The 16,114-nt window shown below is 47.8% G+C and overlaps 1 protein-coding gene across 4 annotated transcripts in view; it reads left to right on the plus strand.

Moving 5' to 3' along the window:
• The window catches only part of RAB11FIP4 (RAB11 family interacting protein 4), a 110,137-nt gene that overhangs the window by 83,142 nt on the left and 10,881 nt on the right, over nt 1-16,114 (plus strand). For 3 of the 4 annotated variants that reach the window (XM_027882392.1, XM_027882395.1, XM_027882394.1), the window contains 3 exons: nt 10,949-11,166; nt 14,260-14,451; nt 15,921-16,055. In XM_027882392.1, coding sequence (XP_027738193.1) covers nt 10,949-11,166; nt 14,260-14,451; nt 15,921-16,055 — 545 coding nt within the window. The remainder of the gene's footprint in view (nt 1-10,948; nt 11,167-14,259; nt 14,452-15,920; nt 16,056-16,114) is intronic. The other variant, XM_027882393.1, reaches the window with a different exon arrangement.

The raw sequence follows: 16,114 nt of genomic DNA on the forward strand, positions 1-16,114 counted from the left end.
AGGTAGAGCGAAGGGGAGCCCCGCTCGGGTTTTTTTTCTTATTTGCCAAAGGAGAGGTTTCTCGCTCCGGAGTTGTGTCTGCTGGAAGGTTGGGCTCTCAGTGAGCAGGTCCTGGGGATACTGTTCTGTGGGAAATTGCAGAACCATACGTGGCTGTCAGCCATGTGGGGTGAAATGGGGGTGTTGGGGAAGAAGGGGTGTCTTCCCGCGTAGCTGAGCCTCATATAGCACTCAGCTCTATCACCTGGAGATGCCCAAATATCTGGGATTTAAACCTTTACGAGGGGAAGGGGAGGAAAAAAAACTTACTTTTTAAGCATGAACACAAGCAAGAGGTTCGTTCTGTAATTGTTTTCAGTGGCACTGGCAATGTGTTTGGATTGCCATTACTTATTGTTGAATGTTTTTAATACCCAGTTGTGGCTCTGAATGCATTTGCTGGCTCTGGGCTGCCGGTGACATAGGCAGGAAAAAATGATTTGTGGTTGGTTGTGTGGCTGTCACGACAGTCTGTGCTGGAACTGCAGACGCTGCCTTGTAGCCCTCGTGTGGGACCCGTGTTGCCCTGATGGGCCCGGGTTAGATGTGCTTGGCAGCCTGAGAAAGCAGCTCCCAGCAAAGATGTTCCTCTGAAGCTTTCTGCGGCGGGAGTGGAGACTTTGTGAACAGTTCCCGGCCTGGAGTCGTTTGTTGTGTCTCTGAAATGGAGAAGAGCAATTGTGCTTCCCTGGGACGGAGATCCCGGGGCAGGCAGACACCGTCCTTGCCCTGTGTATTGTGCTACTGCTGATTTTGGAGTGGCAGTTTGATGTTGTTGCTTTGATCAGTAGCAATACCTTCAATCGCTCGTGGCGGGTTTGTGGGGTTGGTGGCTTTGGGGACACAGGTAACAATTTATCCTCACGTTATTTGGCTGATTTATCAACTTATGCTGAGGAGGAGGCACAGAGGAGAGAAAACTTCTGAAATGGGTTCAGAATAGGCTCCCTGAAGGTGGACTCTGTGGTACCTGTCTCCAGGCCTTTATACCAGTATAATTTGGGATTATTTTGCCCCCTTTTGACATACTGTCATAACAGCTTCTGTTGAAAACAGTCTTACTGCACTCAGATGACACCTTGAATGTGGGGTTGCCCCAGTGTTGGGATTAGATTGCCCTGTCCTAACCGTAAGTGATTTTTCTGCCTGTGGACCTTCTGACTTTTGGGGAGGTGGGGAATAACATGGGAGTCACCAGCAGATATGTGCAGTACTGGGGAATATTATTCATGCAACTGGGTACAGAAGGAGAGACTGGAATTTCCACTGGCTGTTTGGCAGCATCCGCCCAAACTGAGAGGAGCTCGAGCTCTACCCAACACTCGATGTGGCAGCCTTCAGGCAGCTTTAAAAACTCTTCTAATGGGCTTCTTTTAACTTTGTTATTTGAAGAATTACTGCAAACAGCAGCAAGTCTCCCAGAAGCCACCTGATGTGCAGATGTTCCTCAGCTGTGGTTGCCTTGTCAGGGCTCTTACCACCAGGGTGGTTGGGGAATCTCTGCCATGTGCAAAGCCTGCAAAACAAAACACTTCCCATGCCAAAATATCAGGGGGAATGGAATCACTTTGCTCCAGTTATTGATTAACCAGTGCTGTTTTGTGTGTTGAGCGTGGCTTGATCTTAACTCTCAGTCTTCTGAATACTGTCCTAGTGAAATATTTTAAATTGTTATAAAACTAATGGTGAGTTTCTGCTGAATTAACCATTGTCCAAACATTATAATATTCTCAAATAATCGCCGTGTCTGGGTAGCTGACCTCTTAAATTCTGAATTGCAGCATAATAATGTCATTCCTTTTGTTCTTTCTTTAGTCATGTAGGTTGATTGCTACACTGAGCATAAGACAGTCCTTCCTGACAACATAAAACAGCGCTTTGGGCACTGTGTTGCAGCAAATACTGCTGGTTAATAGTAGGGGGTCTCTGCATATGGCTCCGCTTTGAATCGTGTTTTCAGTGTGCAAACTAACGTTGTTAGAAATGACTTCTGCTTGGTCCCCGTCTGCTCTATCTGTGCAGGTTCAAGGGTAGAAATATCTCCTGCCTTATATGTATTTTACTGTATAAGTGCAATAACACAGCTTGTTGACTGAGCCAGAGTTTATGATCAGTGGGTTTTTAATGTTTGTCACGTGTCGAGCTCAGTGATGTGCTTGGCAGCCCTTCTGCAATTAATGCATTCAGTTCACCGTAAGAAAGTAAAGGAGCAGGTGAGAGCCTTTCTTTAAAAAGAAGTAAAATGTCTTTTAGAAATAGGCAGGGAGACTAAACAAGTTTTAAAAATCAGTGCTTACGATCTTTGCTGGATAAAGGCCGCAGTTCCAGTTATTCCTGCAGCGGAGACACTTTCACCTGTGGTTTGCCCGGCCTCCAGCTGAAGAGCAGCCAAGGTCCTGCAGCTCCTTCCTCCTCCTAATGAGGAGCTCTTCAGAGCTACTTCAGTGTTTCTTAAACATGAAGTAAATTACCTTTTAGGCCTGTCTGCATTCAGAGTGACCAATGAGCTCTGGGAAGTGTTTCTGTATAAACTAGAGCAAAGCCACATCCTTAATGCTTTCCCTCTGCTTGCCAACATAAACTACTCATTATCAGGCATGGCTGGATTTCTTACTGTGCTGAAGAAACTAGAGATGTTTCTCTACCTCTTGGGGTCTGAAATTGCTCCCATTCCCCAAGCATCCCTCCCCTCTGGAGACTGCAGTGTAACCTAATCCGGGTGGGTGGCAAGACAGAAATATGATTTGTGAGGCAAACATCTCTTTTTCTTTGTTTTTCTTTAAATGGCTTTATTTCCCTGTGCTTGCTGGAGGCCAAACTTGCAGTGGTATAGAAAAGAAACGGGAATATTATAATTGCCAAGTTCTTTTGGGGGAAGGGAGTTTGACCAGCGTTCCTGTAAATAATTAGCTCAGACACAGGCAGAACTGTTCCTGCCTGGGACGGCTTCTTCCTGTTCTTCACGCTGTTTGTGCCTAATGGTGCTCTGGAGGTGCCAGGAATACCTTCCTTCTCCTCACCCAGCCACTGGGCTGGGCAGCAAGAAGTCAGCTCAAGGGACTCTTCACCCATTGCCTGCAGCACCCCCCGGGCAAAGATAATGCAAGCTTTTCTTGTTATTTACTGAGCACCCAGCTGGGTGACCTTGAGGCCTGTCAAGGAAAACATGTTGGTGTGTGAGCTGAGTTGTCTCTTGAGCAGCAGACACCAGTTAGAAAGAGCATCTTGTAACTACAGAGTTGGTTAATAAGGGGGCTGAACTGAGAGGCAAATGCTGGACTCTGCTTTAGGTTTAAAATAAAGACATTTCTTTGCAAGTAGCCTCCAGCTCTCTCTGTCATGGTATAGGTGTTCCCTTGTAGCATTGCTTCAAAATAACGTAATCTGGCCATAGCTCTGACCCTTGGTCTTAAGACTGGTCTGTACAGGGGTCTTTGGGGTGCATTCAACCATCAGCTGCAGCTCTGTGTTTGCTGTGTGAGTGATGTTGGGACATCTGGCACCCAGGGCACAGTGGCCTCCCTAACTCTGCCAAGTGCCCATGCCAAAGGAATGGTAAATGCTGCTGCCCACAGTGTGCCAGAGCTGCCTTCACTGACCCTCAAGGGGCAAATTCAGCAGGGACAGGTTCAACAAGGTCAAGTCTGAACACCAGTCCCAGGGCAGCCAACCCTGGTAAGAGTTTGACGTTTTCCGTCCTCCCTCCCTGTTACTGCTGTTCTGACTTTTTAAAAATAGAATGAGATTGTCTCATCTGAAGGCAAAGGCTTCTCAAGAGGGTTAATTATGTCACATTTATTATCTGCTGCGCAGATCTTTTTAGGCAAACATGAATAATTTTTTTTTTAGTTGCGTACCAGCTTTTATAAGCCGAGGTTCTGCAGCACCCCCACACATGCTGCAGAGGCGATGCTGAGTTACCCACAGCTCATTTCAACGCAGAGCTGCCAGACCTGGGTGTCCTTCTGTCCCAGGGCAAGGGGTGGCAGGGGGCAACCTGCTCTGGGCTGTCCCAGCAGCTCACTGCGTGGGAAGAGCCGTGGTTATCAGTGTGCAGAGGGCTGGCAGTCACAAGCATTTCACTCTCGAAATGGTACCAGAGACTTTTCGGGTAATTAGGTCTCTGCTCCTGCTGGAGTGGACACCTTAGGAGTTTCCTGAGTGACATGCTCATGGTGTACCAGCACAGGGACACTTTGCACTGCTAGGGATGTGAAAGAGAAAGGAAACTGTCTTGCAGCTCAGAACTAAATGTGCCCTGAAGAATGTTGGAACAAGGTGCCAAACGATGTGGTGGGTTTCATTCTGAACTCTGTGGTTGATGTGCTGGCCCTGTTCATGCTGAAGATAATGCACTCTTTTTCCTAGCGCTGCAGATTAGGATGTTTTTGTTTCATCTGCAAAGGGATGCTCCTTGCTTTGATGAGCCTCCAGTGGTGGCTGATGAGTGTATGATAGGCCAGCAGTGGGAAGCAGCCCAGGGAGTGATGGGACACAACTTCAATGTAAAGGGAAGAGGATTTTTTTTTTTTTTTTAATGTTAACTTTCTTTAGAGGATCAAATTAGCAGTCTGCTGAAGTCTTTTAATGTTAAAACTTTCAGAGCATAAACAATGACCTGTGAAAAGGAGTGCTTGGATCTGGACCCTGTGCATGATGAGGTCTGGCATCTCTATTAGGGCCAATTAAAGTGACAGGTAGCAGAGTGTAAGCACTGCTGACTCCTGCCGTTCCCTGGCTGGCTCCAGGCTGCACACGCCCTTTCTCCCTTGCCTTGGAAAAGGCACGTTCAGTTTGAACTCCCCAGCCAGAGCACAAAGCAGCCTTTCAGAACCCCTGTGCCCTCTGCTCGTGTGGTTCAGCAGGAACAGCCCAGAAGCTGAAGCTTGTTCTTTCAGTCAGAACCTGCTGTCCTTGAATTGCACAATTGTGTGAGATACAGATGTTATCCTGCCGAGGCTGGCAGTGCACTGCAGCACAGGCAGGGCTTGCCCTCTGTCTGGGGACTCTGCACTGGCTTTCCAGGATTCTGTCCAGCACTCGATCCTAGATTCAGATCTTAGGAATAAACTTGCCCCTGGAGGTCCCTTCCAATACCCACAGCAGGAGCATATGAAGCTTTGCTTTAAACCGAGCTTTGAATATTATTCGATTTGAATAACAAAACAGTCAGAGGAAGCTATTGCATTGAGCAAACTAACCCATGGCCCTAAAATAGCATCTTATTTGAACAGCTTGGTAAAATAACCATGCTCTGCACACCGATGCTGAACTCTGAGAGATTTTATCCTCCCAGCTCTGTGGGGAGACTTGGTGTTCCTTCCGTGATGGAGGAGGAGATGGAAGCAGTTTCTGTGGCTTTCCTGCCTGGCCCAGCAGCCTACCTGAGAGCAGCCCCTGCTCTGCCCTGTGCAAGGCCACAGCTGCGTGGGGAGAGAGAGCCAGATGTGGGGGAGAGAGAGCCAGATGTGGGGGAGAGAGAGCCAGTCGTGGGCGAGAGCGGGACGTGGGCGAGGGCTGGCGGGTGCTCGCTCACATCACGGCTGCAGATGCACACGTGTGGTCTCGCTCAGTGCTGCTGCATTTTCCTCTTCTGTGGTTTCTCCTGTTCCCATGAGATCAAAGGGTAGATCAGCACCTCCCCACCTCTGCCTGACAACTGAAAAGCGGGGGGGAAATAACGCCGGGGAGAACCCTGTTCCTTAACAAAAGTTCACGGCCCACTTGGTGTAAATATGCAAATGTTTGTAGAGGAGTGGCTGTTTCCAAAACACACTGGGGAGAAATGCTTCACACCCTTCTTTGTCACCCATTAATTAAGAGAATATTTGCCTTCCAATGCACTGGCTGCTTAAATAAAGATGAGAGAGCCTGGATTTTCTCTTATGATGGATATGCAACAGTAAGTAACAATCGTCTGAGACCACCAAGCCTGGCACACCTCCACGTGGCACCTCTTCCCTTCCAGTTGTGGTGAAGTGACTGTTCCTGCACTTTTGGTGGGAAGAAAGTGAATGGGGAGGGTGCAGGGACTCAGACTGGCATCTGCCCCACACCTGGATTTAGGCTGTCAGAGTGCAGGTTGGGGGCACGATCCTGGCGAGGGAAGTGTCGTGGCTGATGTGCATGTGGTGTTGCTTGTTTCTGGTTGTGTGTGGTGGGTCCAGCTCTTTTACCAATCAAATTGCACAGCGGTGGGATACTTGGATCCTCTTTTCTTCCCTGTCTCCTCTGTCATACTGTGAAGCTGTCTAAATGTCAGGGGTGCTGGTGATTTGGCTGTGATGGGAGTGAATTTTAACGAGGCTTGCTCCTCATCGTGAATGTATTGATGTAGGCATGTCATGTAGCCTGTCTGTCAGCCAAGTTACTAGCTTTCAGCTGTTTTATATGCATATTTTAGGGGTTGCTTCCAACCTGGGAAAGCCCAGTCAGGTCACTGCAGGGCAAGGCAGAGCTGTATTCCCATACCCACCTAATGCTGCCGCTGCTTTCCTGACCCACGGGGATCAGAAGGAATCCATGGGAATCGTTGTCTTCTGGCTCCTGCTTCTGTTTGGGGTGGCTGTTGCAAAGGCAGGCTGGGCTTACTCCTCTGCCTTCAATGCAGCCACACAATCGGCTCTTTCGAGGAAGGGAATTCATTAGTTTCTGTGAAGTGGCCTTGGATCTCTGGGCAGCAGGTGCTTCTATAGAGCAAACTGTTGCTGAATATTCAACAGTTGCTCTGCGAGCGTCGGGCCGGCTGCCTGTGAAGCACTTGGAGTTATCTTGAGCATCCCATTAGATAAAGTGCAAAGCACTCTCGGGTTTAAAGCTGCCCGCAGCTATGTTGTGTCAGTGGTATCTTAACGTTAGGGGCTGGGGTTTTTTCCGGGTTTTTTTAAATGTGAATCTTCCAAGATCATAAGCAGCGACTTATCTCTTTTGACTCAGCCAACAAAGGGAACTGCCTAGCAGAGTGACAGCCACAGTGATTCATATTCAAGGCGTCATCCACTTGCTGGTTGGGGCTAATGACATGTGCGCTGGAAACAAATGACTCAGGCTGGAAGTGTCTCTTCATAGTTAAACTTTTTAGATTCTCCTTAAACTCGAGTTAGTTCTTTCAAGGCTACCCGAATAACACTTGTTCTTGCCAGCCTCTAATTTGGTACCTGGAGTACTGTAGATATCTAAGCTGTGAAAGAATAATTTGAGGGGTTAAGGTGTGCAATCAGCCTTTTTATTCTCCTCTCCTTTTTTTTTTTTTTTTTTTTTTTTTTTTTTNAGCTTAGGTGTGGTCTGTAAGCAGCTCGTGCTACATGGCATCATTGACAGTAGGGTTCTGTGAGAAACTATGGTCAGTGAACACCTGCAGCTTCAAATAACTTACAGCTTTAGTCAGGAAGGCGTGGATGCCTGTATATTGTTTACTAGTGGCGTGCTCTGATCCTCTTGTCTTGTAGTAGTTATTTAACCTGTATTAGTTGTTTTAAAGGTGCTTTGTCTGTGTTCTCCTACTGGTTATTTAGGCCACAGAAGGAAAACCTTTAATTAAATGTGTAATTGTGACAGTTGCACTGCAGGCTGGTTTCACCAAGGAGCTGAAGAGACACCTTGTTTGGTGCTTTACAGGTATCCTTATGCCTGGAACACTGTGTGATTCCACACCCCTAAGCTCATAAAATTTAATAGCAAAGCACATAGTTCCTACCCACAGAGAACAGCTTTCAGCACAGGGGCTGGTCCTGGTTGCTGTGCATCTTCCTGAAATAGTGTTGGCACCAATTGGAGGTGGACCCCGAGCACTTAAAAGCATGGAAAAGCAGCTGATGCAGCTGCTGGAGCTGAGCCCTCCTGGCAGGGTTATTTGTTGGTGCTGCTTGTGTTGGAAAGGACTGGGGTCTTCAGGGTGTGATTTGGCTGCCGGGTGCTCAGAGAGCAGCTGAGCACTTTGTTTGTGCTGGGTGAGGGGGTCAGTGCCAGGTTTGAGGAGGGCTGGCAGCCTGGGATGTGGGATCTGCTTCCCCCGCTGCGAGGAAGCAGCTGAGGGGAGCTCCTCCAGGGAGCTTGGCTGGCCCATGTTCATTTATCCAGTTCCCATCAATCCCTGAGCTCCCCTCGGCTCAAGGAAGGGATCAGCAGAAGGGAGGACCTGCTTCCAGAAGGGGTTCCAAGTCTTGCAGTGGGGCTGTAAAGGAGGTGTTCAGGCTCACTGGGGGTCATCCTCTCCAAAAGCTCATTTCTTTGATCTTTTTTTTTTCCCCCACGGGACTTAAAAGTGTAGGAACAGAACAATCACATCTGGGAAAGGAATCCCTGGTACTGAGCAGGGTGTGCAGGGGACAGTGCAGCCTGTGCTGCAGCTGTAGATGAGAACTCTCAGACAAGTAGACGTGAAGGGTAAGTTGCCACAAAGTGACAGGGAAGAGAAGTGAGCCCTGAGCCTGTATAGATGACACTGCACATCTAATTGCTAATGGACTCTTTTTAAAGAACAACTCGGCAGCTATTCTTAGAGAAGTGTGGTGTTACCTACAGAGAGCAAAAAGGGAGTTTTTCCTGATCTTCTTGACCTTTACTTTCTTGTGTTCATTTGTGTAATACCAGTGAGATTTTCCTGCTATAAAAACTTGCTTGAGCAGAGACTTCTCCAAAACCTCTGAAAAAGACAGGCTAATTGGGAACTTCAGGGATCCACTGCATGCTCCGTGCCCTTCTCTTTCCCTCCTGGATCAGACTTCTACCAGCTGGTGCAATTCCATAACAGCAGTCAAGGGCTTTATTGCATTAAACTTGTTAGGAGAAATGGGACCTCTGTGCCTGTGGGGCTCAGCGTGAGGGAGGAAACTTCGGGGAAATGTTAGATAAACAAACACTCCGGGGTACTTCTGAAGCATTTTAATTGCTCTTAACAATATTTGCTTTTTCCAGCACCTACTAAAAAGGCCTTATTGCCTGTGCTGTTTGTAGATCCCGAGGGACTTTGCAAAGAGCAACAGTGGCGTTGTCCCTGCTTGCTTGTGATGGTGCAAGAAGCAGGTGAGATGTGCTGGAGAACCCGGGGCTAAGGCAGGGCCAGGACAGGCTCTAGGGCTGGAGTCTGACCTGCCAAACCACCCTGTGGGTGAGAGGCTGTGGCTCAGAGCTATAAATCAAACATGACTTCAGTAGATGCTACATGGCAGAAACCAAGGCTAAATAAATCCTTTTGGACATCTCTGAGTGATACTTAAGGAAAGTTTCAGGTGTAATAAGGCTGACACAGAGCAGGGGGAAAAGGCATCTGCACGTGTGCTTATTATTGTATAAGTGTCTCGCTGACATGCCTTGTTCATCTGGAAAACCTGTTAAAAGCTCAACTAGGAAAGCACCCAGTGTCTGCTCTCAGTGTGTACCTGGAGATTCAAACACAGCAGGCAATGCTGTGCTTTTCCCTGCTCGGGTGTTCATTAGTTAATGAGGTCTGAGCAGGTAGGGTTGTTTGGAATTTTTTCAGCCTGCATATGCTGGGAGATTTCGCAGTTATATAAACTGGTGGTTTTGGGGAGAAAAATAGACGGCAAGACCTGCGTTTCTAATAGTAGTTTTTGCAAATCTTGAGAAGCTGCAGCTTCTGCCTGACTCTGGTCGTGATGAAGTAGAAAAGACACTGAGAACAGTTTGTGTCACCAGCACAGAACGTGTCTGGTTCTGCAAGAGGGGGTTTAAACCTCCTTGGTTCCTGCAGAGGAGAGTCCAGAGGCTGAAGCAGAGCTGTAGCAAGTGGTGCCACTGTGACAGTGTCCCAGTGAGGGTGCTCAGCAGAAGGGCAGGGGATGCTGGCAGTGGTGCCAGGCTGTCAGTGCCTTGGGATTCCTTGGGGAGGAGCTGGGCAGGATGTCACTTGTGCCTAAACATGAGGTATATCTGTGAATTAAATACTTCATTCCTTGTGCCAGTGAACTGAGCTGTAAATGCATGGCTGTCTTCAGTTCCTGACAGCAGCTCAATGGTCAGGCTGCCTGTGGAGCTTCCAGGTGAGCTTTGGAGTGGAGCTCTGAGTCAGAGTGTTTGCAGGACTCGCTCTGGAGCTCTGAGTTATTTGTGTCATGCTGGATGGGAATTGTTAAAGCAGCCCTGTGTTGCTGCTTATCAAAGGACAGAGTGAAATCTTAGCCTTTATTTTTTCAATTAAGAATTTTTATTTGTCCCTCAGGGCCAAGCAAATAGAACCCAGCTTGTTTTGGCTATTGTGAGTGTTTGTGGGGCAAAAAGGGGAGGGAGAGGACAGCAAGAGCAAAGAGTTGCATTAATGAGAATGATGTCTTATTTTAGTTGATACTTGATCAAGATGTGGTTCCAGGAAGCAGGAACAGATGATTTCAGTCTTTTTTTTTTTTTCCCTGCTCTCTTAAATCTTTGATTATCACCATGACTTATCATAAACATTTTAACACCTGCCTACTCTTTTTTCACCTTATATATTTTTTCCCATCCTCAAAAATGGAGTAAACTGTTAGGCTTATCTGGTTTGCTTTTGTTTAATCTATAATATTAATCACAGGAGTAACTCTCAGTGATTCGTGTATTATCTTCTTCCAAAGGATGCCTCGTTTTATTGTAAAACTTTGAGGATATTTATTACTTCTAGTGCATTTTTTTAGTAAATTAGGGCAAAATTGACTGTGTTTCATACCTGAGTGTTGTGTCCTCCTCTCCCACGTAAGAGTCAGACAGTATTTGAGCCCCTCTGGAAGGTACAAGCTACCTCAGGGGCCTGCAGGAACTGGCTTTGTAAAAGCAGGCTAGCTTGTTGTGTTACGGCGTTTATTCAGTATCACTCTTGCTTACCAGGGCAGCCAGAGAGTGGGTTATTGCTTCTCGTGTATCTGCTCAACTGCCTTAAGGAGCCATCTGAACTGACTCCCAGCTGTTCTTTTTCCAGGGGGGTGAAATCCAGGACTGCGCCTACTTGGACAGCGAAAGCGCCTTCAGCGAGTCGGAGCTGTTCCCTGATGAGGACGGGATGACTCTGGCCCAGCAGGAGGTTCACCATGAGTCTGACATGGACAGTGCCATCGAGAGTGCCCAGAGCTCGGAGGCCTCTGATGTCTGCCAGGACAAGGATGGTGTCCTGGGGGGCCTCTTCCTGCCCGGGGACAAGTGAGTGCCGGTTCTGCCCCCTGGCAGCTCTGCTCCAAGGGAGGAAGGAGCCTTTGTGTGACTGATCCCTGCTGTGGGAGGCTGAGGATGCCTGGTGGATTGAGGAACTTAACGTCCATTTGCAGTGTGAGGGAGATGGATGTCCAGGTCTGCTCAGTCCTGGCTCCTTCTGGCATGTTCTGTGAGCGCTCACAGGACTTGTGTGCTGAAGTGAAAGCGTTGTTGGGTCTCTCCAGGATGGATCACTGCATTAGCATCTCCCCAAACCTTAGAATCTTCTGTGTTCCCTTAAGCTTTCTGTGCTGGAATCGAAACAAATACTTCCTGCAGAGCAGTTCAGTATGAGGAATGCTGCTTTAGTCTTTTGTGCATCGAGTTACCTGGCAGTGTGGGCTCTGCAGATTTGCTTTGCAACTTCATGTACCAACTTAATTCTTTGTGTTTCTAATTTTCCATAACCTTTAGTGTTCAGCAGTAAATGGTGTTTAACACAGGGTGTCCTGGCATGTGTGTGTGTAACCATAGTTGCTGTTAACACCAGTGTCTCTGTAATCCTAACTTGACTCTTCCTAGGTGTGTCCCTGGGGGTGCTGGTTAAAGATGACTGGGATAGGAAAAGGACCCAATTTTATTTAATCCTGCCTTGACCTGAGTAAATGCAGTACCACAGGACAGAGCCCAGCTGGGCTTGCTTTGTAAGCCTCTGCCTTGTCTTCCCTTTTTTTGGCTTGCCATCTTGACTTGTGTCTCCTGAGCTTTGTTCATTGCTAGGCAGTCTTCCTTCTCTCTCTTGGGCCTCCTCAGGTGCTCCCTGTGCAGCCTCATCCTTGCCCTCCTCCTGAATTTGCTCACTTAGCTGTTCTGACCTTTTCCCATTTGCCCAAGCAATCTCGGAGATTTATCAAGATAATTACAGTTTTCATCAGCTCTTTATCAAACCTGTCTCCTTTGCTTGCCATTCCCAGTTCTCCAAAGCCCCATCCTTGCGGTGACTTTCACCTGTGCTGTGTTTGAAACGAGTGTCTTTCCTGCCAGCTGTGCCAGTCAGGGGGTGGGAAAGGCATTGTGCATCCTGTACCCCCTTCTAGGGCAGGCAGGAGCTACTGAGAGCTACTGTGCCACTACTGATAGACCTTGGTTTATCCTCCAAGGCCTCCTCAGCCTTGGTAAATCTGTGGGGAAAACATTTCTGAAGCTTCCTGTGGAACAGGAGATATTTTTAAAAGGCAAACAAACAAAAAGCCCCAAGCAAACAAAAAACACCAAACACGTGGAGGTTTCCTTCAGGAAGTGTCAGAATGAGGAAAATCATCTGCTTTTAGCAACTCTTTGGCAAATGACTTTGCAATTCCAGTCCTGGTGGAGGTGTTAGGAGGAGCTTCTTCCCAAACTGCCTTGGTGTAACTACAGTGAGATGCAAACAGCGGTTGCAGTTACACAGATCGTGAGATCTCCCAAAAACTAATTAATACAGAGTATGTCCATGGCACAGCAGCACTTCAGGAATAGATGTTGAGCTTCTCACTAATACCCCAGCCAAGGAGCCTTGTAAGGTAGGTTTGATCTATTTCTAGTATGAGTGTTCCTATCTTCATCCTTTAATAGTGTGCCAGGCTTGACTTGCCCTAATTTCTGTTAATGTGAGTTAGATAAATGAGTTGCAGGTTATAAATGGATCTCATCAAAACGGGAGAAACAAAAGAGCATACATCTGAAATGTTGGCAGGCTTCCTCTTCTACTAATTGCTTTTGGAGGGAAGGGATATGCAAATAGCGCTTGCCAAAGGAATGCTGGTGCATCTCTTGTTTACAGCTCACCAGTGTAGTATTACGGGAAAAAGAATCTCCCTGTGGAGGGGTTGGGAGGTTCAAGGTGGACTCAGGAGAAAAAAAAAAAGCTAGGAGGAAATATTGTTGAGCTGCTGTAGAACATCAGCTGGGAGTTACTGTCCCATGGCTCAGCTGGTGGAGTGGAAGGTGCAGGCACTGTGCACTGAGGCAAAGGGAGTGGAAAACTCGAATCAATCGGCACAAAGTGCCAGCAGATTCCATCAGTGCCTTGTCTGTACTCCAGAGGCCCTGCATTCTGCTCTATAGTGGGAAGAGCAATGTACTGGGCAAGGCCAGGGTTTCACAAGTGAATCATCTTCTTTCAGGCCTTCCAGGTGGGTTTTCTGTGGGGAGAAGTTTGTTTGTAAGGACTTGTATGTGAATTTAGTGGCTTCTCCCTGAATGCCTCACTGAGGAGGGAGCTGAGCAAACCTGTGTTGAATACCTGCCCTGCAGGTGCCCCGTGGGGCTGCAGGGCAGTCTGGGCTCTGGGCAGAAGGACACTGTGCACTCTCTGCAGCCAACTTTGCTCTGTTTTATTCGATGCTCTGCCAGCTGCTTTGCTGTGGTGCCTGGCTCTGCTGATCTATTTACCTCTGTGCCCTCTCTCTCTGAGGTCACAGGGTCCTGCCATTCCTGCCTGTTGGACATGATTTTAGCTACTTCTCTGGTAGTTAGGCAGCCTCTCCTTGTGGTCCGTATCTGCTCTGAAAGGCACAATTTGTCATGATGGAAGGGAGGTCACATCAGTAGCTCTAGTGACTCTCAGGTATGTGGTGAGCTGAAGTTTGTTCCTGACCACACAGAGGAGAGTGGCTGGAGCTCATGGGGGGTGGGAGAGGGTTTATTGGGATTACTGGAAAACTCTCTGATTGCAGAACACAGCGACAGCCTCTGTCTTGCACACTTTCCTCTCACTATCCCATGCATTTTGAGTTGTCTGCACAGTTCCTGCGTTCAGAGCAGAAGTCCCCATGAGGAAATGGTGACTGAGAATCGTCAGGGTGTGTGCTCTTTAAAGTGAAATGGTTTGTGTTGATCCAAACCTGTCTCACAAGTAGATTGTTTGTAGATTCCCATGCTCGTGTCTTTCAAGGCACCGTGTCCATTGCACATCAGATGCATTTAGCACTTCAGGGTTTTGGCACAAAGTAAGTGGGGTGCAGCTTCCAGTGAGGGGACAGGCTGTGAAGGTGGAGGATTCCGTGTGAGATGAGGTGCTATCAAAGTCGGCCTTCGAGATGTTTTGACCTCTTGTTTCAGGTCAAGTCCTCACAACCCTTCTGCAGCATCTGACCTCTCCACTTACTCTACCGCCTCTCTGATCAGTAATGAAGAACAGTTTGAAGATTATGGGGAAGGAGATGATGTGGATTTTACTCCCAGTAGCCCCTGCCCTGATGATGAGACCAGAACCAACGCCTACTCTGACCTTGGCTCATCTGTATCTTCCAGGTTGCTCCTTATTCATTAACAAACAATTTCTCATTTTAATTCTTCTCTGACCATACCAGAGGTTACACTAGTTACACAGACTCACCTTAAAATGTTATCACTTCATTTTCTGCCCTCCAGTTGACAGACTGCATTTAATAAGAGCTGAGCAAATATATTGTTTCTGATAACCTCTGCTGGGTTCTGTTGAAATAACTGGGCTGTTTTGCTTCTAGAGATTTCGTTCTATTACAGACAATATATTTCACAGTTCAGGGCTAGTGCTGGAAGGGATCTGCTGCAATGGAAACCAGCTTAGCACTGTGCACCCGATGCAGTGGAGAGAAGACTTACAGGAGAGCTGCTTCTCTTTAGTGTTCTGATACTGCAGATCCTCAACACTGTGAGGGGAAGTGCTGCCCACAAACAAGGGGTTATCATAAGCAAGAAGCTGCTCTCTGTTAGGAGCTAGAAATGCCACAGCACTGCACTGGTTTCCTGCATGTGACCTCAGTCTCTGCAGCTCTTACGTCCTGTGACCAAGGCAGTTCCAGATTTCACAGTCCTTCCCCAGGCAAGGGAGTGGGGGAGCAGGGTCAGGAAGAGCTAAGCATAGACATTCTCTAGGATTTGCCTGCTTGGATCAATAGCACACGAAGGTCTTGTGCTTCATGGCTAACACAGGACAAGCTCACTGCATCCTTCTGTTCTGCATGCAGCCCCCACGTGCTCCCCTCTGTTTCCAGCACTTCTGCAATCCAGCCTTGCCACCTCTGTCCTGCATGCAGAGCCAGCACCCCTCTCCTCTGCCCCTTCACGAGGATGGCTTGTGTCCTTCATCCCCTCCTTCCTTGGGTTTATGCAGCCCTTTCCATTCTCATTCCTGGGGCTCAGTGCACTTCATGCCATGATTGCTCTTTTTTATTTGAGTTTATTTTCTCTTTATCATGCCAAGAGCTACTGTTATCTCCTCTTTAGAGCTGTGCCCACTTCTCCCTTCCTCCTCATTCCAGGGCTCCTTTCATCCTACCATCTGAGGGGCTTTGTGTGACTTCTTACCCAACCACTCTGTTTTTCATCTTCCTGTCTTTCTCTTGGAGAAAAGACTCTTCAGTTTGCATGCCAGGCTCTGATGGGAAGATGGGCAGGATGAGAGGAGGGCATTGCTGAGGTGGAACACACTGATCTAGCTGCCTTTGCCTCATGCATCCCAGTGGACTCTGTGTGCCTTTTGCTATTCTTGTCGTCACCCAGGCTGGTTCTTTCCACTGACACCCAGCCCACGTCCTCTGGAAAGGCTCAGCTCAGACAGGTAGACTTGCCCTAAGGCCAGAACTCTCCATCATCAGCTCTGAATTACATCACTGTGGTTAGAGGTGATTCTTCCAGTCCCTCATCCGTGATTCTGACACACAGACACACAGTCAAGAGGAAAGCCAGTGGTGAGTTGGTTACTACAGCTGGTAACATCTCTCCTTTCCCGCAAACAGCGCTGGCCAAACCCCCCGAAAAATGAGGCATGTTTATAACAGCGAGTTGCTGGATGTTTACTGCTCACAGTGCTGCAAAAAGATAAATCTCCTCAACGATTTGGAAGCCAGGCTGAAAAACTTGAAAGCAAACAGGTAAGCAGCCTATTGCACTGCTTTTGGCAATGCCCCCTGGAAATGGCAGCAGGTAGAAG

The sequence above is a fragment of the Empidonax traillii genome, unplaced genomic scaffold (genome assembly GCF_003031625.1).
Source record: "Empidonax traillii isolate 1590-97213 ecotype Southwest subspecies unplaced genomic scaffold, ASM303162v1 scaffold105:size1093405, whole genome shotgun sequence".
NCBI lineage: Eukaryota > Metazoa > Chordata > Aves > Passeriformes > Tyrannidae > Empidonax > Empidonax traillii.